Below are 14,630 nucleotides of genomic sequence, written 5' to 3' on the forward strand. Positions count from 1 at the left end.
GACTTCTCACTCAGCCTATCTACAAGGGGTCCAATTTTATCCCTCACTAACCTTTTACTTTTAATGTACGTATAGAAACCTTTGGATTTATTTTTACTCTGTCTGCCAAAGCCTCTTCGTGCCTTTTTTTGGCCTTTCTAATTTCTTTCTTAAGATTGCTTCTACCCTCCTTGTAGTCCTCCTTCAAATTCTCAGCTCCCTGCTCTTTATACCTCTTGTACACCTCCCTTTTTCTCCTAACCAAATTTCCAATATTCTTGGAAAACTAAGCTTCCCTATGACTTCCAGCCTTTCCTTTGATCCTCACTGGGACATATCTACTCTGTACACTCAAAATTTCTTTTTTGAATATCCTCCATTTGTCATTTACATCTTTACCTGAAAATATCCTATCCCACTCAATACTCCCCAAATCCCTTCTTATTCTTTCAAAATTTGCTCTTCTCCAATCCAGAACCTCAACTTTAGGCCCCTCTTTGATCTTCCCTAAAACTAACCGAAAACTAACAGAGTTATGATCACTAGACCCAAGTTGTTCTCCAACATTAATGTCCCATACCTGACCTAGTTCATTCCCTAACAGGAGATCCAGTATTACACCGTCCCGAGTCGGTTCTTCTACTAATTGATTTAGAAAACAATCTTGAACACATTTAACGAACTCTAGCCCATCCAACCCTCTAACTGTGTGGGTATCCCAATCAATGTGAGGGAAGTTAAAATCTCCCATGATCACTACCTTATGATTCTCACACATACACGTTATCTCCCTACAAATTTGTTCCTCTAATTCTCTTGGCCCATTTGGCGGTCTGTAATACACCCCTATTAGCACCCTCATGCCTCCTTCACCCCTCAATTCCATCCAAACAGCCTCACTGGACGATCCCTCCAGACCATCCTACCACCTCACGGCAGTAATGTCCTCCTTAACAAGCAGAGCAACTCCTCCCCCATTTTTACCCCCTGATCTATCACATCTATGACAAATGTATCCTGGAATATTAAGTTTTCAGTCCTGCCCCTCTTGTAGCCAGGTCTCACTAATTGCCACAATATCATGACCCCAAGTATCTGTCCATGCTCTAAGCTCATCTACCTTGTTCACTATGCTTCTTGCATTAAAATATATGCATTTCAGAGAATGACCCCCACATATATTCTCTTTTCTGCCTTTTACCCTAATCTCCATCCTACCTATTTTATTGTTATTATTCCTATCTAGGTGGCCATGCTCCCTTGACACTGCTCTCACACTCTGATCCCACCCCCCTGCCAAACTAGTTTAAACCTTCCCCCACAGCTCTAGCAAATCTGCTTGCCAGCACATTGGTCCCCCTCCAGTTCAAGTGGAGTCCGTCCCTTTTGTGCAGGTCCGACCTTCCCCAGAAGAGATCCCAATGATCCAGAAATCTTATCCCTTGCCCCCTGCACCATCTCTTTAGCCACGCATTCATCCTCCACATCCTCCTATTTCTACTCTCACTAGCTCGTGGCACGGGCAGCAATCCAGAGATTACTACCTTGGAGGTCCTGTTTTTTAACCTCCTACCTAATTCTACATAATCCTGTTTCAGGACCTCATCCCCACTTCTAACTAAGTCATTGATCCCCACATGGACCATGACTTCTGGCTGTTCTCCCCCTTGCAGAATGCCTTGAACTCGATCAGAGATATCCCTGACCCTGGCACCAGGGAGGCAACAGACCAACCTGGATCCCCGATCTCGTCCCACAGACCTTCTATCTGTCCCTCTGACTAATGAGTCCCCAACTACAAGTATCCTGTTCTTATCCCTCCTTCCCTTCTGAACCTCAGGGGCAGCCCCTGTGCCAGAGATCTGACCCCCACGACTCGTCCCTGGTAGACTGTTCCCCCCAGCAGTATCCAATGCCGAATACATGTTGTGAGCGGCACTTCCACAGGGGTACTCTGCACAGGCACTCTCCCTCCTTTCCTCACAGTCACCCAATTCCCTGACTCCTGCCTTCTAGGGGTGACTGTCTCCCTGTAACTCCTCTTTATCACTGCCTCTGCTTCCCTTATGATCCTCAGTTCAGTTCATCCAACTGCAGCTCAAGCTCCCTAATGCGGTCACTCATTATATGCAATTGGATGCACCTTTTGCAGGTGCAGTCATCAGAAACAGCTGTGCTGTCTCTGACTTCCACATCCCACAACTGGAGCACTTAACTACCCCAACTGACTCTATTTCCTCCTTTCTTACTATAATATGTTGTTACATATTATGTTACCACACAAGGGAGCTCCTTTTCAGCCCCTGCTCGCCGAAGTCCCTCGAGCCAAAGTCCCAAATCCCCACTCCTTCACTGTGCCAATCACTCACTGCACCGCTCCTCGCTGGCCGATCCCACCCTTTTTACCCCTTTTATTAGCCCTTACCAATTAACCCCAATTAACTCCTTGCTCATCCTCCTCTCACCCGACACCAGGCGCTGACTCACTGTCTCCTCCGGCCCCGAGTCCGACCTTTCTAAGTCAGAGCCCTTGTAAGTCCAGCAATTTATTCTACAGGAAGCATACTCGTATGGGTAGAGCATTGGCTGGAAGCAGAGAGTTGGAATGCAAGGATCATATTCTGATTGGCTGTCAGTTGCTAGGTGTCGATGTTGGGACCACTTCTTTCTTCCTTGTATATCAATGATTTAGATCAGGGTTTCCCAACCAGGGGTGATAGCATTCCAGGGGGTGCGAGATAACATTTCATTTTTTTAAAAATAAATCCATACTCCTTCATTTTGGATAATATGTCAGATGATGAAGAGCTGAAGGAAGATCGTATTGAATTGTGTACAAATCGTGTTCTTGAAATGCAGTTTGAAAGAAGAACTTTGGAACAATATTGGTGTTCGGCAATGGACGTGTTTCCAAGACTTTGTGAAAAAGCACTAACTGTGCTCATCCCATTTGCGACGACATACTTCTGCGAGTCTGGATTTCGTGCCCTTTCGTCAATCAAGACAAAATCTAGAAATTGCTTGGGTGCTCAGGCAGACGTGCGGGTTGCTGTCAGCATCAAAGTGCCACGTTTTGAAAAACTCAAGCTATAAACAGGAACAAAAGAGTCACTAAATTTAAATTGGCTTATGAACTTTTGAACATTAGTTCTTTAATATTTTTAAAGAAATTTCATGCATGGATGAAAATTTAATTTTTTAGTTGGTTTTATGCAACTTTTAATTTGTTGTAATTTTTTTTCTTTTCCATATGTTTAATTTTTGTTTATATATTATTAAAAATTGATTCTACAAATTTGTTTTGATCTCCTTCCCCTTTATTCTTAAATAAATTATTACTTTAAGGGGTGCGAGAACATATTAATTTTTTTTAGGGGTGTGGGGCATAAATAAGGTTGGAACCACTGATTTAGATTATTGGATGAATGGCTTTGTGACCAAGTTTGCATATGATATGAAGGTAAGTGGAGGAGCAGATAGTGTTGAGGAAACAAGGAGGCTGCAGAAGGACTTAGATTGGGAAAATGGGAAGAGAAGTGGCAAATCAAATATATTGTTGGAAAGTGTACAGCCATCCAATTTGGTAGGACAAAATAAATGGGCAGACTTGTTTTTAAATGGGGAGAAAATTGAAAATATCCAGATGCAGCGGGAGTCCTCATGCAGGAGACCGTGAAGTTAAATTTGCATGTTGACTGGGTGGTTAAAGTGGTAAATACAATGCTGAGATTCATTTCAAGAGGAATATAATGCAAGAGCAGGGATGTGGTAAGGCACTGGTGAGACCTCACAGAGTATTGTGAGCAGCTTTGGGCTCCACATTTAAGAAAGGATATGCTGATGTTGGAGAGGTTTTCGAGGAGGTTCACAAGGATGATTCCAGGAATGAAAAGGTCATCATTATGAGGAGTCTTTGACAGCTCTTGGCCTGTCCTTGTTGAAATTTAGGAGAATGAGGGGGGAATGTCATTGAAACATTTCGAATGCTGAAAGGTGTGGACAGAATGGATGTAGAAAGGTTGTTTTCCATGATGGGAGAATCTGGGACATGAGGCCACAACTGCAGGATTAAAGGGTGTCATGTCAGAACAGAGATGCACAGGAATTTCTTCAGCCAGAGTGTGGTAGATATGTGGAATTTGTTGCCATAAGTGGTTGTGTAGGTTAGGTCATTGGGTGTATTTAAATCAGAAATTGATAGTTTCTTGATTAGCCAGGTTATCAAAGGATATGAGAGAAGGCTGAGCAGTGGGGCTTTGTGGGAAAATGGCTCAGCTCAAGACTTGATGGACTGAATAACCTATTTCTGCTCAAATATCTTGTGGTCTTATGGTATTTGTATTTTTGTTAACGTTATTGATATAACCATTGTGCTATGTTAGTGGACATGTACAGATATATTTTTGATAGAAAGTAATCCTTTCGGAAAGTGTAAGTGAATGTTCCCTGCAGGTGTAAACTAAGCAGCTCATCATGGTACAAACTAACAAGGCCAGTGAATGCTCTCCTGGATTAGAACATGGTGTAATTAGTCTAAATGCTTTTCCACTTGTAGGGTATTTTAAAGTGGCATCTTGCATGGTCTTCAGAGTGTCACTTTTAATTAAAACGAGATTTTTCTAGAAATATGAAATATTTTTGATTCAAGAGGAAATATGAATTTTTATGATGATTTATGTTGAATTATGCACAGTATTAATCGACTTCCTTACTGTTTTAATGCATTAATAAAGTTAGTATTCAAGCTGCTGTTTCTGGGTATAATTGCCTTTGTTGCTGGGGGAAGAATTGAAATGATCTCAGATTTATAAACTTCATTGTACTTATGAGAAAATAAATGACTGAGACATGTAAAATGTCGCATGTATTCCTTGTGGATAAGTCGAAGAGCTCCATAATTTACAAGACTGCTATCTGACTTATTGGAGTAGGTATTGTTGTTTATTAGTTGAAGGGTCTCCCTCCAACTCTGGCCCAATGCGTGGAAGATTGAGTATGATTTTGTTTGGTTTAGTGAGTAACATTCTTAGTGATCCATCCTATGCAGGAAACCTCTGCTATTTTTATTCGTGGATTTCCTGCATGGCAGTGTCATCAAACCCAGGTTGGAGAACAGATGTCAGTGAGTTGCGGACACACTGCCCTCCATTTTGATTTCTGTTCAGAAGTTTAGTGGAATCACTCTGAGGGATTGATTATTTTTGGAAGTATAATTAGTTTCTTGCATTTTGAAAATCCTTGTTGGGCACAATGTCTTCATTTTTTTTTAATGTGCCTCGTTGACTGGCAAACAGATCAATAACACTTCATTATTGTGTACTCTGTTGAATCAACTCCTTATGTTTAATATCAAACCAAAAGGAGAGCTGATTTAAGACTTGGCGTGTAGTGGAACCATTTGGTTCTTCACTGCCATGTTAAATCGATTGTGCGTCAGGATCAAAGTTGGTGCGAACAGTTGCAAAAGGAACGTGACTTGACCTCATCCACTCATAACACAGGCGTAATGAATCTGTTTATAATGAATGTTCAACTTTTTCAGGGTGATATTTTTAAAGATTGTCTTTGCCTCTTTTGAGTTGATGAAATGCATTTTATTTCTGGAGGCCAATCATGTTAATTTTTTGGCAATTTCCACACCATTTGATCTTGGGGCACCAGTGGCTTCACCCAGAGCAGATGAAGCCACTTGATTTGAGTTATAACCTTTTAAAAAGTTAACTGAGCTCCTGATCCTAAAATAAAAAGTGTAATTGATGTCACTTCAAATGTATCCAAGATTTAGTCACTATTGTTGGTTAACACAAAATCTACAGATGCTCGTGTAGTGCACAAAAGAGCTGGAGACACTCAGCAGGTAGCGCAGCATCCATAGAAAGCAAAAGGCTCTTGACAATTCGGGCCTGAGCCCTTAGTAAATCTTGAATTTTGTCAGCTTAAAGTGAGAGCTGTTCTGCTATGATATCCATGTGGAATAGAAAACATCCTGTTGTTTGAATTTCATAATTGATGATCTCTTGGAGAGTCCTCTATCCCATTAACTACTACCACTAATTTTTTTTTCCATCCCTGCCAGGATCCAAGTTACTGGGTGCAAGTGCATCGCTTAGAGCACAGTGATGGTGGCATTTTGGATCTCGATGACATCCTCTCTGATGTTGCTGACGATAAGGACAGAGTGAGTAATTAATCAACAATCTGGCCTCTAGTTTGTCACAGTGGAGTGTGGTTTTGGGCATCATTCCAGACGTGGAAGATTCTTAAAAACTGGAGGTTACTTTCATTCGTACAGAAAAGTCGGTTCTTTGCAAATCAGACCCATACTGAATGGTGAGCTCATGTTTTAATATGGCTAGTCAGGCCAAGAAAATACCATGGAGATGCAAGAGGCTGCGCATTGCTGAAACTTGTTGTGAAAAGCACACTGCTGGAGGAACTCGGCAACCGACCAGATTTTCTGGGGAGGAAGGATTACTGACGTTTTGGGCTGATCCCTGCAACAAGATCCCAACCCAAAATGTAACTCTTTCCCCACCCCACCTCATCCCATAAAGATGCTTCACCCATTGAGTTCCTCCAGCAGTCAGAAATACCATGTTTTTAAACCTGATTTGTGCTCAGCAGTCAGCTTCATCCTAGAGTGGTGTTTGCTTTGTTATCCCTAGAGTGAGGAGATAAATCTACTCTAGTTTATTTTGGGTACATTGGATGAATAGAAAATAATCTGTTGCAAAAAATACAAACTACATGCAAATGAGAATCCACCTTGATTGGGATGGATGGGTTGGGCAGAAGGGCTGACTCTGTGCTTTATGGGTCTGAACGAGTGGAGGAACTTAGCGGGTTGAGAGGCATCTGTTTATTTTGGGGGGTTGGAATTGTAGTTATGTAGTGTCTTGATCCAAAAGGCCATCAATTTTTTCCCTCTGCACAGATGCTACTTATCCTGTTGAATTCCTTTAACTGTTTGTTTTGTTTTATGCTCAATATTCCACTGTCTGCTGTGTCATGTCTCCATTACTTTGGTGTGATGAAATCACATTCCATTAAATGTGCTCTTGTCTGCATCCAACACATGAAAGAATTCTGCTAAGAGTGTCTGTGATGAGTGGTAAGATAATGAAAGTGAAGGCAGAATACTTAAGTGTGAGTGAAAAAGAGTGTATTCAGGCTGGAGGATGGGTTAAAATTTCAGCTTTATCACCTTCCATCAATGCAGTAGAATTGCTGATGTAGAATTGAGACATCTAGTGGTCAGAAACAAAAGCTTCCACTTTTTCCCTGAGGTTTGTTTCCGGATCTGAGTAATTTGGTTTTGCAACTTCCTATTTACTTAGTAGATGTTCATAGCAGTCAGCTGAAAGAATTATGGTAACATGCTGTATTGCATAAATGTGAGCTTTCAAACCTTCCACCTTTACTTCAGAAAGTACTCAATTTCTCATGATTATATTGGCAGGTGAAGCCAAACAAATAAACCCAAGCTTGATCATGTTTGAGAGATGTTTGAAGTTTTTAAGATCTTTTCCTGGAGTAAAGTTCTCAGGATATTAAATTTCCATGACTGACTTCATAAAACATAAAAGAAGATACAAGTGAACTGGATATCTTCAATATCTTGGTGGCCGTGATGTTCCTGGGACATGGTCTCTTCAGAATGTTTGTGGAAGGTGCTCATAAAATGCAGAATCATTCTTGAAAGGAGTTGCTAGCACCTTAAATGGCGTACCTGCAGCACAATCAAGTGAATCCACAAATACAATCTTAGGGCTGATCAAAAAAAGATGTTTGATTTCTTCAAAGAATTTAGGTTTTTCTTGTGCCTGTGTGGAACTAAAATTGTTTTCAAAGTAAAATGAGACAGGCCAGCACAAGAAAGTTATGTAATCTACTTCATTTCGATAGTTAAATTTTGACATCAGATTCCAACCCCACCCAGTTCCCATCCAATTTTATTATTTGTCATAAAATCAATGTAATGAAAATTATTGGGTGAAACAATTTTAATATCAGAAGCAGTTCGTGCAAAGCTGTTATAGCGCCAGTGACCTGGGTACAAATCTGGGGTTGTTGAAAGGAGTTTGTATACTCTCCCCATGACCCTGGGAGCTTGGTTTCTTCCCACCCTTCAAAGATGTACGGGGATTATGATTAATTGGTGTATTTGGCCGTTAGGGTCAGTTACCATGCTCTATATTTAAATTTAAAATTTAAATACTTTGAGTTTTTATGGATGTTTCTGGACAGAAAGTAAGGTAATTGTCGGATGGATCAGTTAATTTCTGCTGATTAGGTAGTTTCATTGCCACTTGCACTTTCCTGATCAAGAGATGACCTTTCACTGCAGCAAAGCCCCCTTGTTTTTACCATTAACCATTAAGATCTTTCATTGGGAATTGCAGAATATTGCGAGAATTGGAGCTGGTGACATTTTCTGTATTGACCTTTTAAACTGAGGACAGTTCAGCAGCTGGCTTCACTGTGTGTTTGCTTGGTCTTGCAAAGTCAAAATGACCAAGAACTGAGTTTGGAACTTTGCTGATTGTGTGGTTTCCTGTACAGTAGCATTTCCCAAAATGGAAATCACAGTGTTTCTGCGACGGCACCAAACAGTTGTCTCCACCGGTCCTAAGAAAAAAATGGCGTCACGAGGCCTGATGTCAGCAGTACAGACGCCAGGTCTCTGCATCATTTTCTATCAATGAGACCCGCATTTCTTTTGGTGCGAGGCTGGCCATATTTTCAAATTTAAACTGAAAGATTTTCTTACTGTGTTAAGAACCATGGATCATTGGATTAAAAAAACAAATGAGGAGGCATGATAATTTATTTGAATAAAGTACCGAGGTGCCACTGTTTAGTCGTGAAGATTCTTTCACGACGCTAGGATACAGTTATCTAATATTGTGCCCAACATTAAGAAGATGTATGAGGACAAGAAACAATTCCATTCATCCCATTAAATGTAAATTACAGGTAACAAATGATTTCAACGTGGCGAATGGAGAGTTTATTTACTTTCTTACTATGCTTGTATATGGACCAGGTCTTTTAAACTGTAATTGATGATTCGGGATCCACAGTTTCAAAGTGCTCCCCAAAAGGGTTTCACGAGCTAAAAGGTTTGGGAAGCCCTGCTGTACAGAATGAAGTCTGACAAGACTTTTTTTCATTTTGTCTTCAATAAAAAAAAGTATAAAACAGCTTCACGCAAAATACAGAATTTGGTGCAGAAAGTTGAATTTGCATTTTGTAGAAGATGATATGAACTTCACAAAAACCCTCAGAGAGAGAGAGAATGTTTCAAAATAAAAGTTTGCTCATATTTTTGACTGTCCTGCTTGATATTTATGCATATGCACTTGTATCAAGGAAGATATGGTGTGTGTGTCAGTAAAAATAACTGATCCATGCTTGGTATACTGAAAATCCAAACACATGCTTTTAAATATTCAAAACATTAAAATGATAATTATTGGGAGTTGTTTACTTAACAAATAATTGGAGTGATTTATTTAAATATGATTTTAATGTTAATGTTTCTCATCAAATTTCTCCCTTTATACACGCTTCACAACAGTATGCAGGATATCTCCCATGACATTCACCACTTACACGTTTCGATTTACTGGTCCCCACTGTCTCATGTTCATGATGGAGGTATGGTTTCTATACACCTCCATCCCTAACCAGGAAAGGCCTTGAAACTCTGTGCATCTTCCTGGATCACTTATTTATTTTAGACATACAGCACGGTAACAGACCCTTTTGGCACACAAGCCTGTGCTGCCCCATTACAACCCTTGTACATTTTGTGGGCTGGGCGGAAACCCATGCAAACACAGGGAGAATGTACAAGCTCCTGACAGACAGCATGGGATTCAAATCCCGGTCACTAGTGCTGTAACAGCGTTGCCACTCTGAACAGTATCCTTCTGAACAGGCGTTTATCTGCCTGGCAGAACTCATTCTCGCGTCCAATAGCTTCTCTTGTGATACCTCTCGTTTCCTTGAAAGAGGTCTTGATGGTGGAGTTTGGCCTGAAACATTGAGCTGATGAGTTCCTCCAGCTGAGTGTATTTAGCTTTCAGATGCCGGCATCAGCAGACCTTTGTGTGTATCAAATAGCTTATTCTTTATCAAGGGTTTTCCCCTGAGTTGTTTTGGTTTCCACAAACCTTCAGCATTCTAAATAAACATGTAACAAGATTCCCTTCGAAGTTACTTGTGTGAGTTTTGCTGAGCAGCATCTGGGAGTTACATTTTTGGTTTAAATCAAACAGTTTGTATTTTGTTTCAAAGCAATGAAGAAACAAACGCGAGGGGGTCAGAACGAGAACAACGAGAGGAAAGTTTTGTTGAACATCAGTACTGGTGAACATTTTTTTAGAGTGACGGTTTTCAATCATAAATTCAATGGTTTGGCAAAGAAAGGATGAATTTTGAAGTACAGTGATACTGGAAAATCAGGATTAGAATTCAGATGTGATAATTCAAATTATTTTAACAACCCGGGAGAGCAGTGAGTGGAGACAAAATGGTGCACAGCAGGGTCCAACAGCCCACAACAATCGCCTCTGGCTTCTTCCAGGCTTTCAACGGCCTGTTTAAAAAAAAAAGGAGCTGATGGTTTTTTAAGAAATCCTGCAACCATGGAGGTCTGTGCAAGAAATGGTGATCCCGATGCCAGTAACAGACCATAGGGGATTGCAATCTCAAGGGGAGCAGTGGACTGGCACAGGGCACCAGTAAAGGGGAAAACCTCCTTATTGAGAAGGAGAAGTATGGGATACTCTACAGGGAAGGTGATCATGACAGCAGACCAGTGAGGGGCTCAGCATCTGAAGGACCTATTCAGGCTGCGGGCTACTGGGGTCTTGAGGTCAAAGGGCTCAGACAGGCTGCAGGCAACTTGCAGTCAAAGGATCTACACAGACTGTGTGCTGCTGGAGAGTGGGTCTTGGGAAACACGTATCTGAACTGGGATTCGAGAGGGTGCTGAGGACAAGAATGGCTCCAGAAGGGGCCTGAAGGCTTTCTGATTATATCAGATGTGTGGAGTTGAAGCTCTGGTTGCCAATGGATTGAACAGGAATCTGTGTGGCTGCAGAAGCCATGGGAGCACCAAAGGCAAATCCATGGGCACTCAGCATTTCTGGAGGGACACTTTTGCTTCCCTTTCTCTTATTTTTAGTGGTGCTGGGCAATGCTCTTGGTGATTCTTTATTGCTTTCTGGCAGGCAAATGTTGAAATGTATTATGATGTTACATTTACAAGTATTATTATATGATAACAAAAAGAACGTTGAACTAATATGAAAGCATTCCAATCATGTCCACCATCTGTTTTTATTGTGGCGGCCCAATCATTTCTGGTAAGATAAATTTTTGATGCCATTATGTCTTGTATCTTGATAGTGTGGAGGAAGTGGCTAGTTTGATTGGCATCTCTTCAGCCCGGAATCAGATTCACAGCTGGGAAAGGGTTAGAGGTCAATTTGCAGACCTGCTGGGAATGAAAGACAAAGCCACATTGTCTGGAGGCTGGTCTGACATGATCATTATGCATATGCCACAAGTTTCCTGAACATTGAGGGATCCTCAGTGTTACTCAGTTGACCAAATTGCGAATTCCTTTTCTTGAATCAAATCACATTTGAGATCTGCTGTCTTGTGTTCACTGATTGCAAAATGAGATTGTTAATTCATAGTTAACTTCTTTAATTGAAGTATTGTCTGGTTTACACTTTGCATGATGGGATAGATCTTCATGTGAGGTTACAGTATACAATTCTATATTGATGGGGTGGGGGGGGGGGGGGGGTCATGCTGCAATTGTGCTGAAATGGAAGACGGCAATCTCTGATTTGTTTCCCAAAATGTGGGGTGGGAAAGATGTGAAATTATTGTCCAGTGTTTATACTCATTATCAGATCAGCATATTTACAATCATTAGATAAGCCAAATTCCAATTTTTGTGACTTTTTTATGAGCACATTAGAAACTGAATCCTGTGACTCCAGTTCTCTGGATGAATGACTTGCTTTACAGCTGTTTCATATAACTTACCACTTGGATTTCTTGATCCATTTATTCTTTAGACAATTGCTGATGAGATCAGCATTTCATGCTCATTGCTAATTGCCCTTTTAGGTGGTGGTGAGTCACTGCGTTGAGGCATTGCACTCCAGTGAAGGTAATCTCATTGTGCTGTTGATTAGTGAATTCCAGAATTTTGACTCTTCCCACCTACCACCCCCTTGGCACTGACCCCTGCAACCGCAGGAGATGAGTCCACATCTCCTCCTTCACCATCATTCTGGGCTCTAAACAGCCCTACCAATACTTCACTTGTGAATCTGCAGGCATCATCGACTGCACTTGGAGCTCCTGTTGTCTCTACATTGGAGAGACCAGACACAGAGTGGGAGATCACTCTGTTGAGCACCTCTGCTCTGTTTGCCAGAATAGCGGGGATCTCCCAGTGGACACCTTGCTGACATGTCTGTCCGTGGTCTCGTGCACTGCGTGACTGAGACCGCCAGCAAGTTGGAGAAACAACAACTATAATCTTCCATCTGAGCATCCTCCAACCAAAAGAAATATATTCTCTGGTTTCCATTAACCAACCACCCCCTACTCCCAATACCTCCTTTCCTGTAGCTTTGTCCCTCTCTCCTTCTAGCTTTATGTCAGCTCTGCATTCACAGTGAAATTGCAATCCTTACCTCCCCCCCCCCCCACCCCACCCAATTAATTCTCACCTTTACTGTTTCCTGGTCTCTTCTCCATAGCCAATTACCACCCTTAATCTTTTAGTTTGTTCTCCTTCCCTCTTATATTCAGACAATTTTCACTCCTTGAAGGGTCAAAATGTCAGTGATATATCTTTACCTCCTCTGGATGCTACAAGTTCTGCTGAGTTCCTCTAGGACTTGTGTTTTTACTACAATCACAGCGTCTGCAGGCTTTTGTGTTTCACTCCAAGATTTTGACTGAATGATTAAGTGTTTCTGCACAGTAGAGATCTGAGAAATGTGGAACTTGGAGAAAACAAAGAGAATTTAAAAAAAAATATTGATGGGCTGGGATCCAATGGAAACTGGTGAGCATGAGGACAATTGGCTTGGAGAAGTACAAGCTTATTGTCACACGTACCAAGATTTTGAATAACACGCTTATCCATGTGACAGAATTATTTTGCGATGAACAACTCCTTATTTTGCTATTTCCTCCAAGGGTGTGTGCCAGGATCAATAAATTTGGAGCATCAATTCATGGATAAACACCTTCAACCCAAAGTAAAGCAACACAACAGTTTACACATTCTCCCACTGGTGTGGAGGAGAGGATCACTGTTCCCAGGTTGCCTGGATCCTGCCAAAGAAAACTGGTGCTGAAGCTTGGCAAATCTTTGTGTGCTCCTCCCAGCAGAACTCCTTTCTACAAGTGCTGAAATACTTTGTCCTTCCCTTCCAACACTTTTAAGATCACTGAAATGCAGCAATGTATTGTGACCAGAACAGTGGAAATTTTAGAGGTAGTACAATAAGTGAGACACAAGCAGAGGTAGAAAGTGCAGAATTACAGAGGGGACCAGTTGTTATCCAGCAAAAGCAATGTAACTTTGCTCTTTAGGGATCTTGTCTCACTAGATCTCCCTCTCCCCTTCCCACCTTTTCCCTTTCTCCTTCCCACCTTCTCTCTCTCCCCCCTTCCCACCCTCTCTCTACCTCCTTCCCACCCTCTCTCCCCACTTCCCACCCTCTCTCTCTCCCCACTTCCCACCCTCTCTCTCTCCCCACTTCCCACCCTCTCTCTCTCCCCACTTCCCACCCTCTCTCTCTCCCCACTTCCCACCCTCTCTCTCCCCACTTCCCACCCTCTCTCTATCCCCACTTCCCACCCTCTCTCTCCCCACTTCCCACCCTCTCTCTATCCCCACTTCCCACCCTCTCTCTCTCCCCACTTCCCACCCTCTCTCTCTCCCCACCCTCTCTCTCTCCCCACCCTCTCTCTCTCCCCACCCTCTCTCTCTCCCCACCCTCTCTCTCCCCACCCTCTCTCTCCCCACCCTCTCTCCCCCTTCCCAACCTCTCTCTCTCCCCATCCCACCCTCTCTCTCACCCCTTCCCACCCTCTCTCTCCCCTTCCCACCCTCTCTCTCCCCTTCCCACCCTCTCTCTCCCCTTCCCACCCTCTCTCTCCCCTTCCCACCCTCTCTCTCCCCTTCCCACCCTCTCTCTCTCCTTCCCACCCTCTCTCTCCCCTTCCCACCCTCTCTCTCCCCTTCCCACTCTCTCTCTCCCCTTCCCACCCTCTCTCTCCCCTTCCCACCCTCTCTCTACCCTTTCCCACCCTCTCTCTACCCCCTCCCACCCTCTCTCTCCCCTTCCCACCCTCTCTCTCTCCCCCTTCCCACCCTCTCTCTCTCTCCCCCTTCCCACCCTCTCTCTCTCCCCCTTCCCACCCTCTCTCTCTCCCCTTCCCACCCTCTCTCTCCCCCCACCCTCTCTCTCCCCCCACCCTCTCTCTCTCCCCACCCTCTCTCTCCCCTTCCCACCCTCTCTCTCCCCTTCCCACCCTCTCTCTCCCCTTCCCACCCTCTCTCTCCCCTTCCCACCCTCTCTCCTCTTCCCACCCCACCCTCT

At 42.8% G+C, this 14,630-nt stretch overlaps 1 protein-coding gene across 9 annotated transcripts in view; it reads left to right on the forward strand.

Moving 5' to 3' along the window:
* pard3aa (par-3 family cell polarity regulator alpha, a) overlaps nucleotides 1-14,630 on the forward strand; it is a 912,377-nt gene that overhangs the window by 173,891 nt on the left and 723,856 nt on the right. For all 9 annotated transcript variants that reach the window (XM_069914429.1, XM_069914431.1, XM_069914432.1 and 6 more), the window contains exon 2: nucleotides 6,056-6,157. In XM_069914429.1, coding sequence (XP_069770530.1) covers nucleotides 6,056-6,157 — 102 coding nt within the window. The remainder of the gene's footprint in view (nucleotides 1-6,055; nucleotides 6,158-14,630) is intronic.

This window comes from Narcine bancroftii, chromosome 1 (assembly GCF_036971445.1).
Source record: "Narcine bancroftii isolate sNarBan1 chromosome 1, sNarBan1.hap1, whole genome shotgun sequence".
NCBI lineage: Eukaryota > Metazoa > Chordata > Chondrichthyes > Torpediniformes > Narcinidae > Narcine > Narcine bancroftii.